This window comes from Delphinapterus leucas, chromosome 15, assembly GCF_059928025.1.
Source record: "Delphinapterus leucas isolate spDelLeu-1000000601 "Yukka" chromosome 15, BTC_Dleu_Yukka2, whole genome shotgun sequence".
In the NCBI taxonomy this organism is placed as follows: domain Eukaryota; kingdom Metazoa; phylum Chordata; class Mammalia; order Artiodactyla; family Monodontidae; genus Delphinapterus; species Delphinapterus leucas.
The window spans coordinates 66,966,025-66,982,701 of NC_143143.1; the positions used below are offsets into that span (position 1 = coordinate 66,966,025).

Sequence of the window (16,677 nt, forward strand, 5' to 3'; positions counted from 1 at the left end):
TGCCTATGTGCTACTGAAATCATCTCGGCAAGCAAGGGTTCCCAACTTTTCAGTGAGAAAGAGGAAGACGTGTTTGTAGCTGGTATGATTCTTTAAGTAGTCCTGGCCTTGCTGTGCTTCAGAGTGTCATAGAGATGCAGAAAGTCTGAGGTGCATCAGGTCCGATTTGTCCCGCACTGTCTTGGTGTAGGGCTAAGGAAGAAGATTCTGCCTAAGATATCATATGCCCCCATGGTTCCCTCCCTCTCTGACAGTCTAGGTCTTCCCCAATCCTTCTTATTTAACCCTTTGTTCCCATTATATCTGTAACATAGACTTACATAACATGACTTGAGGATATTCAGCTAGCCTGCTGTACATTGTCATCAGTGGGTATGGGCACATTTGCTGGCAGAGGATAAACTTAAGGCATAGTTCAGTAGACTGCAACTTCCTACCCACACACACACCCTCGCCCTCGCCTTTCCTTTCAGGAAAAATCAGGTCTGGTTAATTCATTCATTGTCATTTTTGCAGCTTCCTTTTCTCAAGGAAGGTTGCAGCTTCCTTCCAACCTCCTCTCATGAGTTTTGATGTCCTTTGGTTTCCGCATGTAATTACCTTCACATCTCCCTCGGTTTCTTCTTTCCTCATTATTCAACAAATCTTTATTCTCCAAAGCCTTGAGACATTTTGGGGGTGAGGAGTAGGGGAGAGGAAAGTAAAACACGTAGTTAAGGGGGTAGGATAGATGGCAGAGACCTGAATTGTTGATGGGGTAGCCATAGGTTGGGGCCTTAACCTTAAAATATACAAAATAATCCAATAGTTTTTGTCTTTTTGAAATCAGGACCAATTTTTCCCAGTTACTTGAGACTTGATACTGAATCAAGGATTCTTCATTAAACCAGAATGTAAGGCCTCTTCTGCCTTTTGAAAGGTGTTTAAACTTGCCAGTCTTTTTTTGGATTAGTAACAGGAAGGGAAATCGAGACCTTTGGGTGTTTGGCTTGGATACCATTACCCTTATGAGAGTAATAAAGAGGTCCATTTGGTAGTCTTGCAAGCTTTTGACTCTTGCCTTTTAGGCATAGTGTTTATGCAATCCTCAAGGCATAAATAGCCGTGTTGCTGTCTCTGAAACAGTTTTTCAAGGCTTTGGGGTATCTAAACATTAAAATGCTATTTGGTTATTTTACTAGTGAGCAAGTACCCTTAGAAAAATCCTGTGCTGCCCAGAACGTTAATGACAGAAGGTTCTGCGTAAGGGCGCGGCCAGTAAGAAGGCATGTCTTTAAAACCAATGCCTTGCTCTTATTTCTCATAACCTAGGAAAGTGCTTATTTTTATCTTCACCCTCATAAATATCATGGTGAATCAGAATGAGTGCTGGACCCAGATCCTTACTTTCACCAGCAGAACTTCTAAAAATACAGATTCCCAGACTTACTGTCTCAAGCCTCTGTCTTCGGTGTATTTTAGAGAAGTTCCACCTGTGATTATAAATGTACAACCCTCACTAAGATCCACTGGTCTCTAGAAATGTGAGCATTTTTGTTCCGCACTGCTCCCAAACTAATTTAAGACTCCATTTTCATTATGCCATTCCCTATTCAAGAACCTTCCTAGAGTGATGCTACTGCCCTCTGCGTCAGATTCCACCATCTCTGCCTACTTTTCAAGGCCCTTTAACGCGGCCTGATCTTTCTTTTCTTTCCTTTTTCCTTTCATTTCTCAGTTTTGAAACACTGGCCTTATTACTGTTCAGACATCTCTTGTACCTACCCCCTTTGCAAAGGTCAACAAGGGTCAACAGTGTTGACCTCTGTGTCTTGTCTTTGTTCATGTTCCCCCCATCCCCCAGGAATGACTCCTGCCTATGTAATTCTAAATTATACACCACCTTCATTAACCAACTTAAATCCCTACTCTTCCACATTGCCTCCATCATTTTTTGAACTGAAAGGAATTTTATAAGTTCTGTTGCAGATAAAAAATTAAAAATCAAGACCTGTAGAGACTAAGCGCCTTGCCCAAATTCATGCAGCTAGTTCTGGTAGAGCCAGAATTAAAACCCAAGCCTCCAGACTTTCTTCATGCACCGCTTCCATAGCACTGCTTTGCCCCCAGCCCATATTGCCCTCTTTCTTTCCTGAATATCAATCATTTTATTTTTTTTCTACTGGTTCTCTTCTGGGAGTTAGCAGACCTGGGTTGTAACATATGCCTATAACTGTGTGACCCTTACCTTCATGGAGCATCTTTTCTTCATCACCTGGCAGACTTTCCTCTTTTTATATGTGCTCCTTGTCTTTCTCCCAATGTCCTTAAACTCCTTAAGAGCAAGGACTGGGACTCCATCATATGTGTATCTCCTCCGGATTGTTCTCAGGGTGTGGTTCCCAATGGGGAGCATCAAAATTACCTGGCAACTTGTTGGAAATGCAAATTCTTGAACCCACCCCGGACTCATTAAATCTGCCCAGCTTGGGGTGGAGCCAGCAATCTGTGTTTTAACAAGCCTTCCAGGTGATTCTGATGCATGCTGAAGTCTGAGAACCCTCATCCTAGAGTACTTATGTTTACATTGCTTGATAAAACCCTGCTATTTAACTGATCATCCCCTGTTTATTCAGTAGTCCTTGAGTAACTGAGTGGCACATTGGTGAATCTCCTTTATGTACTGGTAGCCTAGCAGTATACAGAGATACTCATGGATTTCTTCATTCACTAAATGAAACCTCACTCATTTGTGCTGCTATTAAGGATAAAACCCATTGCGGAGGATTACATTAAATGGTTTAACAGGTAAGCAGGTAACAGTAGTATGAGAGACACTGCACCATAGTTCACTTTTTAATGGGGAATACAAACTTATTAGCATATTGTGTACTATTGAAAATAACACCAAAACTTTTTTCTTTTTCAAGGAAACAAAATTGAGATTCTTTTTGTTTCCAATTAAATCATTGCTTCAAAAACAGTTTCAATGTTTGGCGCTTGAGCTAATGAAATGAGAATTGGCTATGTTATACTACATGTACAACTGGTTGATGCTAAGTCCTTAGCCTCTTATGACCAGGAGATGGGATTTTTGTAGGGCACAATCTGCTTTGACTATTGTCCAGGGCTGTAGCTGTGTCTGAACCTGCCCCATGTGTTCCAGGTACCGGAGGTGAGCCGCAGAAATAATCTGCAGCTTCTGGCTGTGGGTGGTAGCATAAATGTCTTGTACTTTCCAAAAAAGCAGCAGCTCCAAAAAAGGTGAAGTTTAATTTTATTCAAGGCCAGTACATGCTGAGTACAAACCTATGCTTGACTCTGTAATTACTCTGACAGCTGAAAGATTTAGGATCATCAGGCTCCTGGATAGAAGAGAGCCCCCAAAGCTCCAACTCCTGTTGACTAGCTTTGCAAAATCCAAGAGGCTATACCTGCTAAATAAATTCTCCTTCCTCCTGATTTTGACTAAATGTCCTTGTAGTTTGGCAGTTTGGTATTTTGCAGGCTTGGAGGCTGTCATCTCTGGCTGAGATTTAAACAGAAATAAAATTTCCATGGTGACTTTTGTTTTTGGCTAGGCATGAAAGATTAGTCTCCTGCTTTCCCATCTAGCCCAGTTTCACTCAACGTAAGAGATATCAATCAGGTTAGAGAGGCAGAGTAGTTTGTCCAAGATCACATAGCTGGTAACTGTTAGAGCTGAGATTCTAACCTGGATATTTCTGATCCCAATCATCAGAAAAACTTATAGCAACTATTATGTATTAGGTACTTCCATATTATTTAATTCTCAGAGCAACTCTCCAAAGAAGATGTTATTTTATTGTTTCCATTTCACAGATAAAGAAACTTGAGACCAGGAAATGTTACTTCGGTCATAGATGACCATTCTTAATTTATGGTGCCATCAGTATCTCAGTAATTTTGTTTTTACAGGGTTCTATGCCAAAGAGGACCTACCAGTCCCATTTAAAGTAGTTAGGTCCAAACAAATTTAATACATATTTATGTCCTAAGACTTTAGTAGCCGTTCAAAAAAATAATATGCATGAATTAAAATAAAATATATTTTTTATTTCATTCTTAAATACCACAATTACTTACCAGTAGATGTGTGTACCTCTTGTGTAGTTGTACTACACAACTTCTAAAACCTTGGAATCAGATTGAACACAACCATCTTCATTCCTGTTCCACACTGATTTTCACATAGTTCTTTTATCACAGCAACCACTCAAACCCAACTTCACAAAGAAAAGATGTCATCAAAAGAAATGTACATAATTCAAAAAGAGACATGTACCAAAATGTTCATTGCAGCTCTATTTACAATAGCCAGGACATAGAAGCAACCTAAGTGTCCATCAACAGATGAATGGATAAAGAAGACATCGCACATATATACAATGGAATATTACTCAGCCATAAAAAGGAATGAAACTGAGTTATTTGTAGTGAGGTGGATGGACCTAGAGACTGTCATGCAGAGTGAAGTAAGTCAGAAAGAGAAAAACAAATACCGTATGCTAACACATATACATGGAGTCTAAAAAAAAAAAGAAAATGGTCAGAAGAACCTAGGGGCAAGACGGGAATAAAGATGCAGACCTACTAGAGAATGGACTTGAGGATACGGGGAGGGGTAAGGGTAAGCTGAGACAAAGTGAGAGAGTGGCATGGACATATATACACTACCAAACGTAAAATAGCTAGCTAGTGGGAAGCAGCCACGTAGCACAGGGAGATTAGCTCAGTGCTTTGTGACCACCTAGAGGGGTGGGATAGGGAGGGTGGGATAGGGAGGGTGGGAGGGAGGGAGACGCGAGAGGGAAAAGATATGGGGACATACGTATATGTATAACTGATTCACTTTGTTATAAAGCAGAAACTGACACACCATTGTAAAGCAATTATACTCTAATAAAGATGTTAAAAAAAAAAAAAAGAAATGTACCTGAAGCTAGTGGTTAACGTGCTCACTCATCAGCAGATGTGAGATGTCACTGTGCTTTCCTTGTAAATCCTGTAAATCCTTGCAATCCCCTCTGAATTCAATATGATGTCCCAGGTACCTTGGCACACAGTTTGGGAACTGCAGACTTAGTGTCACGTAGGTAGTACATGCTTGTGAGTTAAATCTAGGTATGTCTCATCCCAGGTTCATGTCCTTTTATTTATTTTTTTTAACATAAATGTATTACTTGATAAAATTAACTTTAATTCAGTGTAATTTTTTAAATGATGTAACAATGGGCCAGTTTCATGTCAAATTCACCTCTGTTTGCTGTCACGTTCAATTTTTGTGTCTTGCATATAGCAGGTGCCCAATAAATATTTGTTGGAAAAAAAGAGGAAACCTCTCTCCTACCTTAGAGACAGGAGTTTATAAAATCAAATAAAAGACAAGAGGCATTGGAACCACAGAAAGGCTATTGCTCTAGTGGCCTGATGTCTTTTGGCTTCTTTCAGTTGAGTGTATCTTGTTTGCAACAAGAATCCTGACCCCTTAAAAAGCTGCGTATGAGTTGGTGTGGCTTAAATAATTTAAACTAGCAATACTTGAACTTAAATCATTTGAGTAAGTGATTTTATTAGCGAATCCTTCATTCTGATAGACATGCTCACCCCTTGGCTTTTCACTTTTGTATTTTGATTTGTATAAAACTATTTTTCTTAAAGTGAAAAACGCCACAGATTGCATTTAAACCCTGGCTGTTGTACTGAATTTCTTGAAACAAGGCCTTAAGCTTGTTCAGGGAGCATAACTTGCAGTCAGCACACATAAGACCTTGTATTTACAGATCTTTTAACCTAAGATGGGTCATACCCGGTTAGCCTTCTGAAACCCTATGGGGTGCACTTAGGCTTGATGGGGAAGACATGCAGAGAGAACTGAAAAGATGCTGGGTGTTGCTTCATTAGGGGCCACTCTTCCTTCTTAAGTGCAAAATCAGTGTCCAAACAGAACTGTGAATGGCACTAAGGGGATGGAGGTATTAGCTTCAGTATAAACACTTCCCCTGTCCTTTCCAGGTACAGTAATTATATGTTATAATTATATGTTATATGTTAGTTCAAAAACATATAACATAATTATAATGTTAGTTCATAACATAACATAATGTCATATGTCATAAACATATAACATATGTCATAAACATATAACATAATTATAATGTTAGTTCATAACATAACATAACATAACATAATTATATGTTAGTTCAAAAACCTGGATAGGTAGCAAGGCTGCTGCTGATTAACAGTCGTGGTCTTTGTGCCTGCATTTTAAGGATCAAGGGTACGGTAAATAAAAACACATCGATGAGGCTTGCGCTCCTCTCTGTGTACCTTTATCCAAGGGGCATTGTTAATGATGAGGCACTTGAGTCGCACTACTGGGGCAACAATGTGGATGACCATGAAAAATAGGCTCTGCAGTAGATGTGTCCCCTCTGCAACTCCAAGTAGCAGAGCATGCAGCAGGGAAAGAATTGTGGGTAATAATTTGGGTGTTAAAATATTAACACATTTCTGCATATTTAATATGGTTTCCTTTTTAAATAGTAGGCAGATTATGGCCCATGAGCAGTTAGGTTTATGATTTCAAATTAAATTTTAAGCATTTAAAAAAAAATCCAAAAGGAACTACGTTGTTATAAAGACATTCAACTAATCAAAACAAGAGCTTGCTTTCTTTTCAGCTTCTCTGATCATCTATCAGCTAATTTACAGCCTAATTTTATGATTGTAACTTGTGAATGAAGCTTCATGATGGATTTTAGTCTTAAATGTTCAAAACTTTCAATCATTTATCCAGTTCTCATTTGAGTATGTATTATGTGCTAGACAATAGTCCCTAGACTCAAAATGGGGAATCTGGGAAGGCTTCACAGAGGAGGTGACATTTGCACCTGGGCTTTAGGAGTGTGAGAGCTGTTGTGTACATCTGCTGTTTATGGTTTTACTATGCAGTGCTTGAGTCTGGTCTCTTGAGAGCAGAGGCAGACCTTTTTTACCCTTAACCTGCCCTTTCCCTTTATAACTTCTGCTTCTCTCTAACTCAGATCCTAGTACTTGTGAAAAAATTTGTCCTGGGGAAGGAAGCAAGGCCCCTTAACGTTTTTCTCATTTCTCCTATTTCCCAACAGGCAAAGATGCCTTTTGATGCCAACAAACTGTATTGTAGTGAAGTGCTGGCCATATTGCTCCAGGACAATGATGGTGAGGCTCCCTCTCGGTATTGATATTCTGTTAGGATAGGAGCCAGGCTTGTTTCAGATCATGACAGCAAGCTCTCTTGCCTTTGGCATCCCCTTGCTCTCCCTCTCGCTCTCTGTGCAGCTTTTGTACTCTGTCAAGCTGTATTGATTTTGTTTGCTGATGTATCAGTGTTAGACGGCTGTAAAATCTGACAGTTAGCTTCATTTTTTTTTTCTCCTATTTTTTTCCCCTTTTAGAAAACAGGGAATTGCTTGGGGAGCTGGATGGAATCGATGTGCTTCTTCAGCAGTTATCCGTGAGTAATTCTTATGCTTCCTGTCTGCCGTGAAGATCCATGGCTTGCTTTAAATGGGAGGTGGAGCTGGAAATTGTTGGAAGGAATAAGCCATGTGATGCAAGCCATATGGAATGTGTTGGCAGGTTTGAGGTCACATTGGAGGTACATGGTTTGCCTCCTTTTCTTAGTCATTTGCTCTTTATGACCAGATATCACTGTGTATCTGGTGTGGACTTTCTCAGTCTTCTGATATTTATCAATCCAACAGAGGTGTGCTTCCTGCTTAAGTGTATATTCTTGAGCCAAGAATGCCAAATTATTTTTAGTTGACCCACTCCCAAGATTATTCACTTGCTTTCCCATCAGTCTGCCACTAAATTGGAGTCTGTTCATTTAGGATCCAGATAAGTAAGCTTCAGGAGTACAAGTTCCAATACAGTGGGACAGAGGTCAGAGAGGAGGATAGGGAAGGATGTGGCACTGGAGGCTGGAAAAAGAAATTAGAAATTGCCATTTGCTCGTTGTAAGAAATGTAAATCCTGTTGAAATGTTGTTCTGCTGGCATTCTGAAAATACTGTTAAGTTTTTTTTTCTAACAAATCTCATCTGTGCTATTCTAAAACCAGGACTGAAAATAGATCATTTGGATAAAATCTTAAGAGTGTTGGGAGTGTCTGAGATGTCAGTTTGCATACAGCTTTCGTCTTGGTGCCAGCAGCCTGAGTGGCTTGGCCTCCACCCCAAAAAATAGAGCTTTGAAATGTGAATCTCCCAATTCTGGGAAAGTACTTAGTCCTGTTCCCGCAAGATTATTGATCATTTTGTAGTAGACTGTATGGGTATGCATACACTGTTAAAAGGCTTTCCTCTTAACATGCCATGTATTTCTGGCAAAGATAAAACTGCTTTTCGCTGTTCCCATGATTTAGAGCCACAACTAGTCTATGAGGCAGTTCAGTAGCCCTGATGGTTAGGAAAGTGTTCCTTATATTGAGCCAAGATTTGCCCTTCAGGACTGTGGTTTCTTTTAGAAGGGGAAGAAATGTGGTTGGGTAGCGCAAGTGGAGGGCTTTGCGGGGTAGCTGGCAAAGTTGTTTCTTGATCTGAATGCTGGTTTCAGGGGTGTTCACCTTACGCATTTAGCTATACTTGTCTTTTATAGAGTTTTCTACATGTTAATATATTTCACAATGAAAAGGTTTTGTTGGTTTTTGTTAAATTGCCTCCTTGGAACTATCAATTATTCATGGACTCAGTGGTCAGTTGAGTGTTCTGGTTTTTTGCATGAACTGATAGCCATTTATTTAACCTGTGCATCAGAAAGCCCAGTTTCTCTATAATGGAAACTGATGAGAATTTTGTTTGGTAAGCTTCTGTTTCCTCAGTTGTAGGGTTTTTGGAGTAGATGGGCTTTGGAAACTGTTGAGTGCTGGTTGATGAAAAGACATTCTCTTATGGTTCTGTGCTTCCTGATATCTTTACTTGACAGGTGTTTAAAAGACACAATCCTAGCACAGCCGAGGAGCAGGAGATGATGGAGAATCTGTTTGATTCACTCTGTTCCTGCCTAATGCTCAGTTCCAATCGTGAGCGCTTCCTGAAGGGTGAGGGTCTTCAACTGATGAATCTCATGCTAAGGTATGCTTCTTATCTCCTATTATCTCCTAGCTCTCCATCTTTTTTTGCCGAACTCCTCACTGTTAGCCTGGATTCAAGAACATGTAGCTATGGCCTTTTATTCCATTGAGTTTCCTAGATATATAAAACAGTAAAGTCTTCAAGTGTGTGTATGGTCTTTTCTAAAGTTAGATTGGATGAATAAAAAGTATATTTCAGTCTGTTTGTGCCCTGTGGTTAGGTCATTTGGGAATAGGACCACTCCATCAAAGGGAAATGGTTTTTTTGCTCCTTCTTATAGTGTGTTGGTTTTGGGAAATCTAGTCGTTAACTTCTCAACATATCCTATGTTAATTTCTAAACTTAGCCCAGTTTTCTTTATATTCCACATAGACCTGTCTATGCCATATGTTTGTCCGTATTTTTATTATTGACAGCAGAATATAATTCATATTTTTCACTTATACATATTTTTCATTATGTGTTATTTTCAATAATGCATTGCGCATGTGCTATGTGCCTAGCATAGGAGATATGAAAATGTGCAAGACAGTTCTGGAACTTTATAGTGCTTTCTTGTATATCTTATTATTTATGCTTTAATTTCTTAAAATATTTATAGTAATTATCATGTTAGTATAATTCACAGAATCCTAAAGTTGGAAGTAAATGGGAGATAGCTTGTTATGGATAATTCTTTTGAGAAATCTGGCTTGGAAGGGAAATAGAGAAATGGTGTGAAGGGGTAACCAGAGAAGGAGTTGTAGTATCAATGGTCAGTTTTTTCAGTTGAGAGATGCGAGAGACTATAATCATGGGATTATTCTTTATGAAATTGAGCCAGAGTCCGCTGTCTTGAAACATATTCAAGTACACTAAAATTCTGTTAATTTATTTCATTGAAAAAAATTTTTAATAAATTTGATAGCCTAGAATATAAGACATGCAAAACTACTGTTAGTAGTAGGACTGATAAGGTACTATGTTAAGTGCTTGGCTTATACAGAATTGGAGGACAGGATTCCTGCCTCCAAGAAGCTAAAAAACAGCTCTGTCACTTGAACACAGCCCAACTTTGGGTGCATATTCCTTGTAGTCTTTTTTCCCATAATTGTTTTCTCTTTAACAGCTTTTTAGGCCTACCACACATGTAATTTTCTATACTGTTTTTGTTTGTTTGTTCGTTTGAACTTAACATGCTGTTTCCCATGTTTTGACATAACCTTCATGAGAGTTTTCAATAACTGAATAATGCACTCTAAGGGACTATGACTTAGTCTTACTTTGTTATTGATATTGAGGGTATTTCCAATGTTTTGTTGTTATAAAAAATTCTCCAGTGACAAATTCTACAAATTTTTGTGTTTAAACTATTTTTGTATTTAAGATTATCAAGGTATATGTTACTAAAACCTCTCCTCTTTAAAGGCCTGTGTAGGCCCAGGGGCACAGTAGACCTCTTGGTTTGTCCAATGTGTACTAGACCTTAGATTGATTGAAGAATCTTCCTTTGTGGAATTGTTTTTTAAAATTTATTTTAAAGTGCAGAGAGGGGCATTGGAATTATTCAGAGACCTTTAGTGTTCAGCTGATTTTTGCTAGCTTTACTCTCTTGAGCCTTTTGTTTGTTTCTCTCCTTTACCCTTCTAATTGCTTGTCCTTTTGTTGAAATGACCCACCTTCTCTCAAGCAAATAGCATATAAAGAAGATGCATTTGGCTTCCTGGACCTTCTAACCTTAAAACTATACTCTGCAGGGACTTTTCTCTAAGCTTCTTAAAGGTCTGAACTGCCAGTGTCTTTGGATGTTTGAGTGCAAATATGAGGTGATGTATTCCTGTAGCATATGGCTTGTAAATGTGCAGCAGTGGGGAGCTGAATAAATAACCAGAAATATGGATTATTCAAACAGGAATGCTGAGATTCTGGGAGCCTAATTAAAAAGGAGCTCCAAAAGACTTAGAAACTGTACCTTTGTAGGATCTCCTAACTTTTCATATTTGAATGCTGAAGTTACTATTAGATTAATTCTTTCACATTAATTAACTATATTAGCAGATTCAGCATTTCTTTTTTTCTCTTTCCCATGCTCTTTGTTCTGTGTTATTTTTCTTCTTCAGACTCCCAAATGGAAAGTTTAATTGGGAGGGAATTTTTTTTTCCTACTAGATTCATCCTTCTTGATCTTCTAGCAAGAGCTGCCAAGTTGCTCTCTGTCTCAAGGGAACCCATTCAAAGACTATGAAGCTGTAACACTAGAAGTTCAGGAAAATTTCTGTGCTTCCATTGCCCCTAAATACTAATCTTTATTTTGATTTAGACGTTCATCAAACAGTTATGAAATGCCCACCTGGAGAGGTGGGAGTATGGTGTAGTGTGGAAGAATGGGCTTTGGAGTTGAGGCAAATGTGGGTTTGGAACATAGTTCTTTCACTTACTAGTTCTGGATATTTGGTGAGTTACTCTAAGCTTTCTGTCCTCTGACCCTCACTTTTTTCATATGAAAAATGGGAGTAATAATGCCAAATTTGCAGGGATCTTTGTGGGTATTAGACTATATATATAAATTGGCTGGGACAGTTTTGCAGTTCTTAAAACATTGGTAAAGTGCTATGTTAACTTACTGTGTTAAGTGCTAGGCTTATACGGACATGAACAAGACAGGATTCCTGCCTTCAGTTGCTAGTGATGGAGGCCAACATTAAATAACCATAATATAATTAAATGTGTTAACTATTGAGAGGAACAGTTAATTTTGCATGTCCACAGAATTTTTTTTTTATGTTTCTGATTATTGATAAGGAAAGGTCACCAACAAGATTGTCATTTATACATTTATATGCACAAATTATCACACATACATATATATATATATATATATTGGGTTGGCCAAAAAGTTCGTTCGGGTTTTCTGTAGCATCTTACAGAAAATCCCAAACGAACTTTTTGGCCAACCCAATACTACCCAATTTAATACTTTTATCACCTTTATTGAGGCATAATTTATATGCAATCAAACACTAATTTTAATTTTGACAAATGTATATACCTTTGTTTTCACCACAATGAAGATGCAAGATACTGCCGACTGAAAAGAATGCACAACGTGAGAGTTGTGAGTTAAGTTTTATTTGGGGCAAAATGAGGACTATAGCCTGGGAGACAGCCTCTCAGATAGCTCTGAGGAACTGTTCTGAAGAGGTAAGGGGGGAGGTCAGTACATATATGATTTTGGTGAAGGGGAATGTGTGCAATCAAGCACACATTTCGGCAGAGGATTGCTGCTAGTCGCAAGGAGCAGATTAATGATTTTACTGTTTTTCTAGATATGAGAGGTTACAAGAAATTAGTCTCATAAAATCTTCTCCTGCCCTTCCACCATACACAAAAATAAACTCAATATGGCTTAAAGACTTAAATATAAGACACGACACCGTAAAACCCCTGGAAGAGAACATAGGCAAAACATTCTCTGACATAAATCATAACAATGTTTTCTTAGGTCAGTCTCCCAAGGCAAAAGAAATAAAAGCAAGTATAAACAAATGGGGCCTAATCAAGCATATAAGCTTTTGCACGGCAAAGGAAACCATAAATCAAATGAAAAGACAACCTCCGGAATGGGAGAAAATATTTGGAAACAATGTGACAGACAAGGGCTTAATTCCCAAAATATACAAACGGCTCATACTGCTCAATATCAAAAAAAACAACCCAATCAGAAATTGGACAGAAGACCTAAATAGACATTTTTCCAAAGAAGACATACAGATAGCCAACAGGCACGTGAAAAGATGTTCAACATTGCTATTATTAGAGAAATGCAAGTCAAAACTAAAATGAGGCATCAGCTCACACCAGTCAGAATGGCCATCATCAAGAAGTCTACAAAAATAATAATAAATGCAGAGAGGGTGTGAAGAAAAGGGAACCCTGCTACACTGTTAGTAGGAATGTAAATTGGTGCAGCCACTATGGAGAACAGTATGGAAGTTCCTTAAAAAACTAAAAAGAGTTACCATATGACCCAGTAGTCCCACTCCTGGGCATATATCTAGAAAAGAGGAAAACTGTAATCTGAAAAGATACATGCACTCCAATGTTCATAGCAGCACTATTTACAGTAGCCAAGACATGCAAGTAACTTAAGTGTCCATCAACAGATGAATGGATAAAGAAGATGCTGTATGTATATATACAATGGAATATTATTCAGCCATAAAAGAGAATAAAATATTGCCATTTGCAGCAACACGGATGGACCTAGAGATTATCATACTAAGTGAAGTCAGTCAGACAGAGAAAGACAAATATCATATGATGTCACTTATATGTAGAATCTAAAAAAATGGTGCAAATGAACTTATTTACAAAACGTAAATAGACTCATAGACATAGAAAACAAACTTATGGTTACCAAAGGGGAAAGGGTTGGGGGGAGAGATAAATTAGGAGTTTGGGATTAACACATATGCACTACTATATATAAAATAGATAAACAAGGACCTAATGTATAGCACAGGGAACTATATTTGATATTTTGGAATGACCTATAATGGAAAAGAATCTATAATGGAGCTGAATCACTTTGCTGTACACCTGCATCTAACACGACATTGTAAATCAACTATACTTCAACAACAACGAAAAATCTTCTGAAAATAACTCTCTGGAGGCCTGTTCTGCCAGTTCTTGCCAGAGCACAGAGTGCCTCATTCCTGATATCTCCCCCCTGAACTCCTTTCAGGGTGTGTTGAAGGTCAGTGACTGCTGTGGTTAGTGACCTAATCCTTGTAGAGGTAGATGGCAAGTGACAACTTTCAGTTGGCAATACATAGTTTTATATTTTGTAGTAGCCACAGTAAAAAGTTTAAAAGAAACAAAATAATAGGTTTTATTTAATGCCATATATTATAAATCAATTCAACATGTAATCAATAAAAACATTATTAAGCCATTTTGCATTATTTTTTCTACTAAGTCTTTAAAATCCAGTGTGTATTTTACATTAACATCTGAATTCAGTGCTAAATTTTCATTACAGTACTTGATTTGTAGTTAGATTTCATAAAATTTACAGTTGAAAAAGTAGATTCCCATACTTAGGTTTCTCTAAACATACTTAACTGTTTCCCAATAACTGAATCAAATATCAATTTCTAAACTTAAATTTATTTAAATTTAAATTTTAGCTCCTCAATTTAAATCTGAAATTTAGCTATATTTCAGATGTTCAGTGGCTACATGTGGCTAGTGGCTATGATATCGGACAATGCATATGTAGATCATTTTTATCACCCTCCAAAATTTCCTTGATCACTTTTGCAATAAGTTCCCACCAATCCACCTTTGACCCCAGTCAAACATTGTCATTCTAGAATTTCATATAAATAGAGTCATACAGTATGCGTTTTGTTTAGCTTATTTAACTCAGCAGGTTGTTTTTGAGGTTCATTTATTTTGCATGTATTAGTAGTGTGATTCTTTTTTTATGCTTAGTAGTATTCGATTATATTTCTGCATTCCAGCATATCAGTTTGTTTATTTATTCACCTGTTCTAGACATTTGGGTTGTTTCCATTGTTTTGCTGTTGTGAATAAAGCTGCTTAAAAGTCTTTGGATAAACATATATTTTCATTTCTCTTGGTTAAATACCTGGGAGTGGAATGAGTGAGTCATATATTAAATAAAAATTTACTATTAGAAACTACCAAGTTGTTTCCCAAAATGATTGTATCATTTTATATCCCTACCAGCAAGGCATGAGAACTCCAGTAGCTCTGTATCCTCCTTAATACCTGGTATTGTCAGATTTTAGTTTTAGCCATTTGAGTGAATATGTATTGTGGCTTTAATCTGCATACAACTGATTACTCAGGTTGTTGAGCATCTTTTCATGTTCATATTGACCTTTCTTATACCTTTTGTTAAAGTCAAACCTTCGTTCAGACCTTTTGTCTAAATTTTATTTGGGTTGTCTTATTGAGTTTTAAGTGTTCTTTACTCTAGGTAGAAGTCTTTGTCAGATACATGTTTTAGAAATATTGTTTTCCTAGTCTGTGGCTTGCCTTTTCATTTTTTAGCAGTATCTTTTAAAGAGCAAAAGTTTTACTTTGATAAAGTCTAATTTGTAAAAAATATTTTTTAAATTGTGCTTTTGGTATGGTATATAAACTGTGTTTGTCTAACCCAAGGTCTCAAACTGTTCCTTTCATATTTTCTTTTACAACTTTCAGTTTTAGGCATTTATAGGTCTGTGATCCATTTTAAGTTAATTTTTATATATAGTGTGAGATATGAATTGAGGTTCTTTGTTTTATTTATTATTTTTGTATATAGATGTCCAGTTCTGGCACCATTTATTGCAAAGACTGTCCACATTCCGTTTAATTGCCTTTACACCTTTGTCAGAAATCAATTATATATGTGTGGGTCTATTTCTGTGCTTTCTATTCTGCTCTATTGATCTGTGTATCTATCTTTTTGCCAACACAACCCTATTTTGACTTTATGGTTAAGTCTTGAAATTACATGGTGTGAATCCTCAGACTTAATGTCTTTTTAAAGATTGTTTTAACTATTCTAGTTCTTTACTTTCTTTGTCTTTCTGTATAAATTTTAGAATCAGCCTGTTAATTTCTAGAAAAACTCTGCTGGGGTTTTGATTGGTATCATATTGAATCTATGGGTTCTTTTGGGGAGGATGGACATCTTTGCAATAATGAGTCTTCCAATCCATGAACATCGTATATTTCTTCATTTATTTAGGTCTTTGATTTCTTTCATCAATGCTCTGGTTTTTAAAGACAATTTGATACTTTATATTTTCCTAGAAATTTTCAATTTCATAGACTTTCAAGGTTATTAATATGTTGTCCTTGTATCATTCTTTTCTATATCTTCCATTTCATTTCATCTTTTTCATTTTCACCTCTTTACGTCTCTTTTATAATCCTTTTTTTAAATTTTTAAATTTTATTTATTTTTTTATACAGCAGGTTCTTATTAGTTACCCATTTTATACATATTAGTGTATATATGTCAATCCCAATCTCCCAATTCATCCCACACACCCCACCACCACTTTCCCCCCTTGGTGTCCATACGTTTGTTCTCTACATCTGTGTCTCTATTTCTGCCCTGCAAACCAGTTCATCTGTACCATTTTTCTAGGCTTCACATACATGCATTAATATACAGCATTTCTTTTTCTCTTTCTGACTTACTTCACTCTGTATGACAGTCTCTAGGTCCATCCATGTCTCTACAAATGACCCAGTTTCATTCCTTTTTATGGCTGAGTAATATTCCATTGTATATATGTACCACAACTTCTTTATGCATTCCTCTGTTGATGGACATTTAGGTTGCATTGCTTCTATGTCCTGGCTATTGTAAATAGTGCTGCAATGAACATTGGGGTGCATGTGTCTTTTTGAATTATGGTTTTCTCTGGGTATATGCTGGGTCATGTGGTAGTTCTATTTTTAGTTTTTTAAGGAATCTCCATACTATTCTCCATAGTGGCTGTATCAATTTGCATTCCCACCAACAATGCATGAGGGTTCCCTTTTCTCCA

The 16,677-nt window shown here is 37.3% G+C and overlaps 1 protein-coding gene across 2 annotated transcripts in view; it reads left to right on the forward strand.

Moving 5' to 3' along the window:
* Positions 1-16,677, forward strand: part of CTNNBL1 (catenin beta like 1) — a 168,041-nt gene that overhangs the window by 65,698 nt on the left and 85,666 nt on the right. For both annotated transcript variants that reach the window (XM_089896854.1, XM_022592451.3), the window contains exons 8-10: positions 7,131-7,203; positions 7,440-7,498; positions 8,970-9,118. In XM_089896854.1, coding sequence (XP_089752980.1) covers positions 7,131-7,203; positions 7,440-7,498; positions 8,970-9,118 — 281 coding nt within the window. The remainder of the gene's footprint in view (positions 1-7,130; positions 7,204-7,439; positions 7,499-8,969; positions 9,119-16,677) is intronic.